Source organism: Hippocampus comes, unplaced genomic scaffold (genome assembly GCF_001891065.2).
Source record: "Hippocampus comes isolate QL1 unplaced genomic scaffold, H_comes_QL1_v1.1 scaffold22, whole genome shotgun sequence".
NCBI classification, from domain to species: domain Eukaryota; kingdom Metazoa; phylum Chordata; class Actinopteri; order Syngnathiformes; family Syngnathidae; genus Hippocampus; species Hippocampus comes.
The window spans coordinates 2,347,868-2,357,225 of NW_017806175.1; the positions used below are offsets into that span (position 1 = coordinate 2,347,868).

The following is a 9,358-nucleotide window of genomic DNA, read 5'->3' on the forward strand; positions in this document are numbered from 1 at the left end:
AGGCGGGTCTGACGATTAGCGGTTGTGACATCACCATAATGAAAGAGCAACTCATGCTAAAATGCTGATAGATTCTCGACTGTTGAATTCTACTACACATAAATTCATTTTATCGTCCAGGCTCCACTCCATTTGTTGACTACATTCCAATGACATCACATAGTTTCTCAAAAGCAACCCTCTCCCGTTAGAATTTAAGCTAGCACCGGGAGCTAGCAACTCCCGAATGCTAACTAGAGCACTTACTCGCCCTTTTACAGTTACTTCTTCACCCGCCCGCACCTTCAACAGCCTTACTTGGAGGTTTGGTTTGACAAGCAATTTCATATGTAGACCAAATGAGAAGAAGTCATGAAGATGGGAAAATCGGTCTAATTACCTGAGGGACGCTCCTGGAAGGAAATGTTTCCCGCCAACCAGTGACGTCACAAAGCGACTTTGTTCCTCTCGTTTGGACAGGAAAAAAAAACTCAAGAAAATATTTGGAAAAGCTGGTAACGACACTTTGTACACCCTAAAGGGGCTATTAGATTCAATACGTTCATGAATAACAAACATTGAAAATGAAAACGTTGGCAAAACATTGCATATTCATTCATCTTGTATAGCACTTGTCCTCATTAGGGACTTGGTAAAATGGAGCCCAGCCCAGTTGACAAGGGCGAGAGACGAGGTACAACCTGTAGTGGTCACCAGTCAATCGCAACCTGTTAGACACACAACCATTCACATGTATGGCCAATTTTGTCTTAAATTAAGGTATTGGAGTGTGGGCGAAAGCTGGAAAACCAACCAGAACAAAGCTCACTGGGAGAGCATGGAATCTCCATACACGAAGGTCGAAGCCAAGAAAATTAGCATGGTAGAAGGGATAGCTTGGAAACAAATTATGCTGTGCCATTTCTAGCTAATCACGCAATATCTAAAAGAGTCCTTTGGAAACACATTAGTAATGATTGACATTAAAACAAATTTACATTCACAAATAAGTTTTATTTCATCCTTTTATACATTAGAACCATATCCAACGTTTTATATTATAATAAATGACTCTTTTCCTTGTCATTTACATAAATCAAAAAAGTTGTATATTAAGACTGCAAAATAGTACTCCTGTAGTTTTTGTATATTTTGTACACATACAAGTGATGATGCATCCATTTTTGCTCGGAACGAATGCACATTGAGGATTTGGAGAATAAGAGGGCAGCCAAAAAAGCAGAGAAGAAAAAAGTAACACAGGAGCTCAAGCAAGGCTAGCAACACCATCAGCATGTGACCAACACTGGTTACAATGCTCAGTTGAACCCTTTTTGTATGACTGAAATCTTTGCCTCAAGCTTAACGGTCCAATTATACCGAAACTTTGCATTAAAGATGAGCGAAGTTTTCCCAAAAAGCACGTGCCAAGTGTGCTGGCTGCTTTTGGAGTGCCACAGCGGGGAGCGTAACCAAAATGCACCTCAGCAAGGGAGAAAAGTACAGATCAACGACAAAGAAAACAAAATATTAGGGAACAAAAATGATTCATATTGATAGTACAGAGGGTTCTCATCAAAACACCGGCTGATCATCCGCACCATTAAAACAAAATACACGCACAGTATAAGAAAGGTTAAACCATGCTATAGCATCCCATCAATACATTTTTGATCATTGTTTTCTCATCGTCATTAAAAGGTGTGGTATATTCCTAACCTCCCATTGCAGGAGCATGTGATTGAAATGTATGAGGAAACAATGTCAACGCAACAGCACTGAATTTCATCCAAAGTGCACTGATATACTGTTCTTCATAAATGTGCTGACACAAAGGAGGGGTACTGATCAGGCATTGATAAGTGCGAGTATCCTCTTTGGTTTGTGATCCTCAGAGCGATCAATTGTTTAACCCAAGGAAAAAAAAAAAAAAAAAAAAAAAGACTAAATGACTTGCTGTGCCCATCTCTCCTCCGCTTTATCCCCGACAAATGTAATTACAATACGGCAGATGATTTTGGGTCATTACTTTGACAAAAGGGGTCTGCGAAAATGAAAATTGCTGCAGTCACCTTGATCGCAACTATTTCAATTTGACTTTGTTTAAGTTCCTCCTGTCCCAATCACCGCTGTTATCAAAATACAGCTCCGCCAGCCATCAACCATCGCCATAGAAAAGATTCATAGAGAATAGCTAATATAAAACAAGTGTGCCAATCAAAGCGTTTACGTCCCCCCCATGCAGCCGAGTGGAAAAGTGACACTGGCCTGGTGAAGCTTGTGGTCTTACAGTACGACGACTCGAGAGCCCTGCAGCTGCTGCTGGTGAACAAATACATGAGAGGAAGCTGGAACCGTTTATAAGCCCAAAAACAACATGAGAAAAGTGTGTGTCCGTGTGTGTGTGTGTGTGTGTGTGTGTGTGTGTGTGTGTGTGTGTGCGTGTGTGTGTGTTAGAGAATGTATGTGAATATGCAAGCAAGACCCAGCGGTGTGACGAGGGCAGTACTCGAGGAGGGCAGACGGGCGTGCTTCACTCAGTGCTGCGGGTGGGGGTGCTGGGCTGGTTGAGGTTCATGGTTTTGCACAACCAGCCGGCAAAGTTCACTTCCTCCACTTCAGATCGCTTGATGAATATGTGACTCTGGAGAGAAACAGCAGGGAACACAGGTGGTTGTTAAAACGAGGGAGAGTAAACCAAACAAGGTAAGTGGAACCACGTACAATCAGCATCTTCAGATCGGCCCTTTCGGCTGGATTTTTGATCAAGCTGTAAACAAAAACAAAAAAATAAAATAAAAGGTTATGAACATGACATGGCAAATCGCTATGAGTTGTTAATTACTTGAAAAACAATAACAGCAATCGTGTTTTCATGACATTAAACAAGAGAAATTGTTCAAATTAGTGGCCAAAGTAATCACCGGGTGAAGAAAAAATATACCACATCCAAAATAGACATACCAAGGTGCCTTGAGAGACGCCTTTAATTTGTTCCATGACCACAGTCCTCACTCAAAACACGTAACCAGTATTAAACTGCAAACGGTGCATTGGTCGAAATGAGGAAGTTTTTTTCTTGTGTAGTGTTTTGTGTGTCCACACCCTCAAGCACCTGCCCAGATCTCACTCGACCAGTGTCTGAGACCAAGAATAAGTGAGATCCAGCTGGTCGGCGACTGCTGTAGCTTTATATCTACTGTAATGTGTTTTACAATAATACTCAACTACAGGTATATGCGTACCTCTGGCTTGAAAGCAAAGCGTGGAGAGTGTCACCGAAATACAGGTGCAGCCAGTCAATGGGGCGATCGATAATTGCTAACAGCCTCTCAAAATATACGCACTCCCCCTTTTTTTTTTTTGGACAGTTCAATAAAAACATAATACAGGACAGTCTACTGTATGCGGAGCCTCAAAACCGGATTTCAATTGCAACGTGTTGATAGATGTGCGGTGTTCAATCACTGGTGCGTGGCAAGACCCACTTCACTACTTGTGTTTCAAGTCAATAAAAGATACAACTACTCACCATTTTGTGACAAAGTCTTGGAAGTCATTAGTGAACACGCCATGTGGCAGTTTAGGAGGAGGCTGAGGAGAAAAAAAAAGTCATTTAAAATAAGTCAGTATTTTGATAAACGCTAACTTTGTGCGCAGTGCTTTTGTCAGACCTCATTCACGATATAGTCCAAAAGTTCAAAGATGGCCATAGCTGGTCTACAGTCCATCCCGTGTCCTGTGCCAGAGATAACCATTAAATCCAGTCACACTATAGACGTAAACAGATAGAAACGTAAACAAAGGCAATTTTCCTACCGCTCATGGGCCTCCCTGGTGGTCTGGGCCTCTGCACGTTGCTGTGAGGCTCTCCCTCGCTCCCGTCCAGAACAGGCCGTCCAAAGATGGCCTCCAATTCTTTGGCGTCTGGTGGGGGGATGGGGTAGCGGCCGATCGCCAGCTCCACAAGGGACAGACCCATGCTCCATACATCCGACTGAACAGAGTAGTGGGTGCCCTGCAGTCTCTCCGGCTGTTGAGGTAACACATGGTAGAGTATATACGTCAAAGGGATAGAATTGGGCCAAGACTGAAACACAAGGCAGCAGTAGCAGGTGGCCTGGAAGGGTGGTGAGAAGTGGATAACGGCAGAAGGAAAGGAGCAGGCCACTTCTGGCAGGGATACACAAACCAATATGAACTGGCTTGCTTCACAGAGACAAAAAAAAAGCTCCATTTCGACTGAAACTGTCAGTGACGTATTAATTAAACAATATGTTGTTCATTATTGTGGTTGTGTCACTTGTACTACTTCATGATGAGAGCCGCGTCTAATATCCTGCTCGCCGCAATTAGTTTGAGTCAAAAATAAATAAAACACACATGTACTTTTCCTCAGCTGTCATTGTGATTGCAATGCAGTTTAGTACAACCTAACACAAGACCCGTCTGACCGTGTCACCCAAAATTGAGCATTGTTATCCTTGTAAAAGGCATAATATTTGATAACTGTCTCATTTTCGATATCAAAATATTGTGCAGCTCATTATCTCGTGGCCGGTTAGTCCACACGGAAAAACTGCATTTTTGGTGACTGAAAATGCAAATTGGCCACCTGGAAAATTCTAGCCGAAGGCTTTCCAAAGTGTTCAGCGTTTGTCTGAAAAACAGTATTTCTTGCTTTTCTCCCTCTATGACATCATATTGCCATGTCTGCCGCGATCGTTCGTACCTCTTCCAATTCCGAATGCCCGAGATAATAGGTAGTGTTTTGATCATCAGTTGTTTATTAGATATTTACTTTTATGGATGTAGCAAAAAGTGCACAAGAACTACCCGGTCTGTTAAACAAATTAAGCTGTACATCAAGCAAGAATGGGAAAGAATTCCACCTTCAAAGCTGCAACAATTAGCGTCCTCAGTTGCCAAACTCTTTAAATGTTGTGAAAAGAAAAGGTGATGTAATACAGTGGTCAACGTGACCCTGTGCCAGCTTTTTTTGGAACCTGTTGCAACCATACAATTGGCTAAAAACAAAGTTTATCAGTTCATAATCAAGTATGATCTTCAGAAGAAGCATCAGTCCCGTGTGTCATCCTTTTCTTCAGGTTGCCATTCTAAAAATGCTCTCTGGGTACAAATGGACACTCCGTTAGGGATTATGGTGCTACTTGTTGCCAAACATGTTCAAAGAATTTCATTCGCAAGGCAAGGTGGGACAAACAGGCCTTACGAAAGTTTGAAGATTGTTGAGAATTAATGGGTGCTCCATTAGTCCAATGGAGCACTCATTAATTGCTTCGTTGGTCGGAGAAGGATTGCATAGACCAGGTGTCAACAGGATGAGAAAGAACAGCGAGGGAGAAAGAGAACACAGTTGCCGTCATATGTGCCAAAGAACGCTCTCCTGGGCACGGCCCTCGCCTCTTGGCAGGGGAGTGAGAAAGAAGGTAGAGGGGTGGTGCCACTCCATGTGAGAAAAGAAAGGGAAGGAAAGTGGGGATGGGGCCAGAGGAAACGGGGTGGGGGCGCCGAGCTGACTCACCGACATGTAGGAACGCGTTCCAACAAAGGAGTTGGCCATGGAATCTATGAGCTGCCCGCTCACTCCAAAGTCACACAGCTTGATCTCCCCGCGAGAGTTGACCAGAATGTTGGAGGGCTTCACATCTACGTGGTAGGTGAAGGGTGGGGTAGGGGCATGGAAAAAAAACAAGATGGAGAATGCCTTCATATACAGTTCTTGTTTTGGTTTAAGGATATCATTTACCACAAATTAATTCACTGCTCTAAACAAGCTACGTGTTTCTGAATTGGATTGAATTTAGCTGTTCCTGCAAACAGCACAGGTGCTTGTATTGACATAAAAATATCAAACCAGGATGCAAAGGCACAGAAGTAAAGTCATACATTTTGAAACTCGCCCCAAATTCACGACAACAATATGCCTCTTAACACCTGTCTTTTCCCTAGCTTGCTACTCTGTGTGAAGGATGAGGTGTAAAGTTGAACACCCAAGACGTGACTTTTGAGGCGTGTGACTGTCATTCCCGCGACCAATGTCATGTACAAGTGGTGAAGCAATGGCATGAAGAAGTGAGGGAACAAAGAGAAAAGCTCGAGAGGGCGGGAGCGAGGGAAGGGTACATGGGGCGAGGTTGCTCATAATCATATTTGAGAGGCGGTAATTACCGTCTGAGCTCACAAACTCTGTCCCGAAGTACCACTCACCCTGAGGCAAGTCTGTGCACTTTTTGTATAGTATAATTGAAATACAAATGACAAGTTAATGCCCCCGTATATAGTCACAATTAGGTGGGAGAATCCACTTTGACTGTGTAAACTTGGGCCATTTCCAAAATGTTTCACGTGGGAATTTTTTTTTTTTTTACCTCTGTGCATGATCTGGTGCTTCTCCCGCAGGTAGGCCAAACCTCTCAACACCTAGTGAACAACAATAACACAGACATAAACAGCTGTTCGAAACAACAGGACTGCATGTCAAAGCCATTTGTCACGAACCCTGTGGTCAAAATGATTTGAATAAAGAAACTCGGAATACATACAGCTATGCTAACTTTGCCCAAGACTTCCTCTGGAATTCTTCTGGCTTCCTTCAGAACCTGGTCCAAAGATCCACCATCCTATAGCGAAAAGACACCTAAGTATCCAGAATATAAGCCTAAACATGCGACAGCCATGTGTAAACGAGTCTCACCATGTGCTCCATACAAATGCTGATCTCGCCGTCGCTGTAGAAGGCGCCGTAGAAGCCCACGATATATGGTGAGTTGCACTTGTGTAGGACTTGAAGCTCTCTGATGATCTGGTTCCTAATGGCGGGCTTAATTTCCAAGTGGATCAACTGAGACAGAGAGGAAGCAGGTTAATGCAATAAGAAGAAGGGGGGAAATTGGCCGATGGCGACTATGTGTTTGCCCATCTGCATCATACAATGGCAAAAAAAAAAAAAAGTCTTTGTAGTCTCTCTTTTCCCGATACTGATAGAAAAGATACTGAAGAAATCTTTCACAATGGAAATGCCCACCTGTACATTTAAACAAGCAAACCAACATGAATTTATTTTGGGTAATGACTCTGAGGCATTCTATAAACACACAATCATATAAAACGGTCACATAGCGATAAACAGAGAAGAGTTTGACAATCAAGTGACCCAGAAAGCCACAGTAATATTTCACGTGGTATAATGCCTATGCACATTGTACTGTTTGTGTACATGTTGCCATCAGGTAATAGTGAGCCCCAAGGGTCTGAATGTTAATGTTTATTAATTTAATCTTAAGGTGAAGAGAGAGAGAGAGAGAGAGAGAGAGAGAGAGAGAGAGAGAGAGAGAGAGAGAGAGAGAGAGAGAGAGAGAGATTTTTCCCCCCCCAGAGTTGTCATTTTAACACCATGAAACAGCGATAATTTTGCTCATGGTTATCATACATCAGAATTTCAGATCAGCCCATGCCCACTACCGAGGGGAAAGTCTGGTCTGGACTAAGAAAGGTGGGCTGTTCACCTGCAAGCCAAACTGTCCATGTTCACTCATCCTCACCTTGCGAGCCATGACCAGACCCGAGGGCTTGTGGCGAACCTTGTTGACTACCCCTCCGTTCCCGGCGCCCAACTCGCAGATTGGGTCAAAGTCCTCATCCTTGAGCTCTCCAACCTGCGCTTTCTGGGTGAGGAAGGCTTCTAGTCGCATCTTCTGTTGCTCATCCAGGTCCAGCTCTCCCAGCTTCTTTTGTAAGGCCTCAAGGTTTGCTCTGTAAGGAGACCAGTATTGTTTTGAAAAAGCCTCAGCTACCTATTTTCTGTAGTGCTTGTCCTAGTTAGAGGCACAAGTAGGCTGAAGTCCATCCCAGCTGACTTAAGGTGAGAAGCAGGGTCCAGCCTAGTCTGGTTGTCAGTCAATCGCAGGGTACATCAAGACATTCAAACTTATATTATAGCGTCAATATCAAGGACATCTTCCAAGCCTGTGATCCGAATCCAGCCGGCAATATCATTTTAAGTGGCTGTCTTAATATGTCAATCGTATAGACGTTTTCTTAGTCTCGACTCAGTTTCTACTTACATGTGGCCTTCAACAACCTTGCCAGTTTCTTATATGGCCCCTTTGAAAAAATTAATTTCCCACCCCTGCGATAGTGATACATGTGCTCCTGTAGTAGAACACAAAAGAATCAGGGCCCAAGTACAGTTCAGTTGTATTTAACATCATTCACAACTACTGTATATTAAGGTCATGATGGAGAACTAAGTTATGCTTTTTAGGTGGACTTGGTAGAAAACGTTTGAGTTTGATTCCCCCGATATAGTGTGTGACATGAAGCAGATATGAATGTTTTTGAAATGTGGGAGGAAACCGCAGTACCCGGTGAAAGCATGCAAACACAGCAAAACCGGAGCTGAGAACCACAGAACTGCGAGGCAGACGTGCCAACCACTCTTACGCAAAGAAACACACTGTAGAACAGATTTTGGAATCATTGTCATAGTACTCACTCAGATGCAGCATCAGTGGTGTTAGAGGTGGGCTGCCCTTCTCCAATGGGCGTTATATTCAACGGAACCGGTCTTTTTTTGGGGGCCATCTCAGAAGGAGAAGAAAAACTTGTGGAAATCCCAAAATTTGTCCAGAAAATGCACTTAAGTGCACCGGGGCGAGCAGCTGTGGCAAAGTGGCCCTTTACTTCTTCGCTAGCGAGCAACAGGATCGCGTCGTGGTGGCTAACGACTTAGCTGGCTAACGTCAGCGAAAAGATGACACTTCATGAGCCCTGGTACTCGAATATTTGGCTAAAACGTGACATACCAAGGAGTTTCTAATGAACGGATCTTTTCAATGTGTTTATAGAAGTTGAGATTAGCGCATTGCTGTCAGTGGACGCTTCTTATCGGGGTTATCTACCTGCTCCTAGCCATTAGCCACCTCGCTAGTGCTACCGGAAAAAGGAAGCCGCGACGACTCAGCGGCTCGCCACGTTTTTCCCCCCGTTTAAATGACGGCAGCACCGGGGGGCGGCTGCTGGTGGTCGTCTGGCGTCCCTCCGTAAAGTTACAATCGGGCTGTGGGGGGGGGGGGAAGGCCACTGTGGCCGGGGGGCAGGGCTGCAGGGCTTTCGTCTGTGACTGGTGGTAGTAGTGGTGTTGGTTCCGTCAATACAGGAAGCAGCAGACCCGAGTGACACCCTCAGGGAGAGCCCGTCACTTCAACGAGAGTACCGGGTCCAATTTGAAAGATCTTCAAGAGAAAAAAAATCAAGATTAAAAAACAATAATCCCACAACGAAATACTGGAATCGCACGCTTTAGGTCATCATAACCGGACGACGCGGCTTTCTCTACAGTTTATAAGCAAGTCAA

At 44.0% G+C, this 9,358-nt stretch overlaps 1 protein-coding gene across 1 annotated transcript; it reads right to left on the reverse strand.

The window, feature by feature from the left end:
* Positions 1 to 972: 972 nt before the first annotated feature.
* map2k2a (mitogen-activated protein kinase kinase 2a) lies at positions 973 to 9,358 on the reverse strand. The gene is made up of 11 exons (XM_019897115.1): positions 8,498 to 9,358; positions 7,545 to 7,755; positions 6,698 to 6,844; positions 6,546 to 6,623; positions 6,372 to 6,423; positions 5,525 to 5,649; positions 3,799 to 4,012; positions 3,654 to 3,718; positions 3,512 to 3,573; positions 2,704 to 2,749; positions 973 to 2,623 (listed from the first exon to the last, which is right to left on the reverse strand). The coding sequence occupies exons 1-11, from the start codon at positions 8,584 to 8,586 to the stop codon at positions 2,513 to 2,515; spliced, it is 1,200 nt and encodes a 399-aa protein (XP_019752674.1). The 5' UTR covers positions 8,587 to 9,358; the 3' UTR covers positions 973 to 2,512.

Excerpts from the sequence above, each read along its gene's own strand:
- map2k2a (XM_019897115.1), bottom strand. The coding sequence starts at position 8,586 with ATGGCCCCCAAAAAAAGACCGGTTCCGTTGAATATAACGCCCATTGGA. Across the intron at positions 6,845-7,544 it reads GTCTGGTCATGGCTCGCAAG|TTGATCCACTTGGAAATTAA; the intron begins GTGAGGATGAGT and ends TCTCTGTCTCAG. Across the intron at positions 3,719-3,798 it reads ACCAGGGAGGCCCATGAGCG|GACACGGGATGGACTGTAGA; the intron begins GTAGGAAAATTG and ends TCTCTGGCACAG.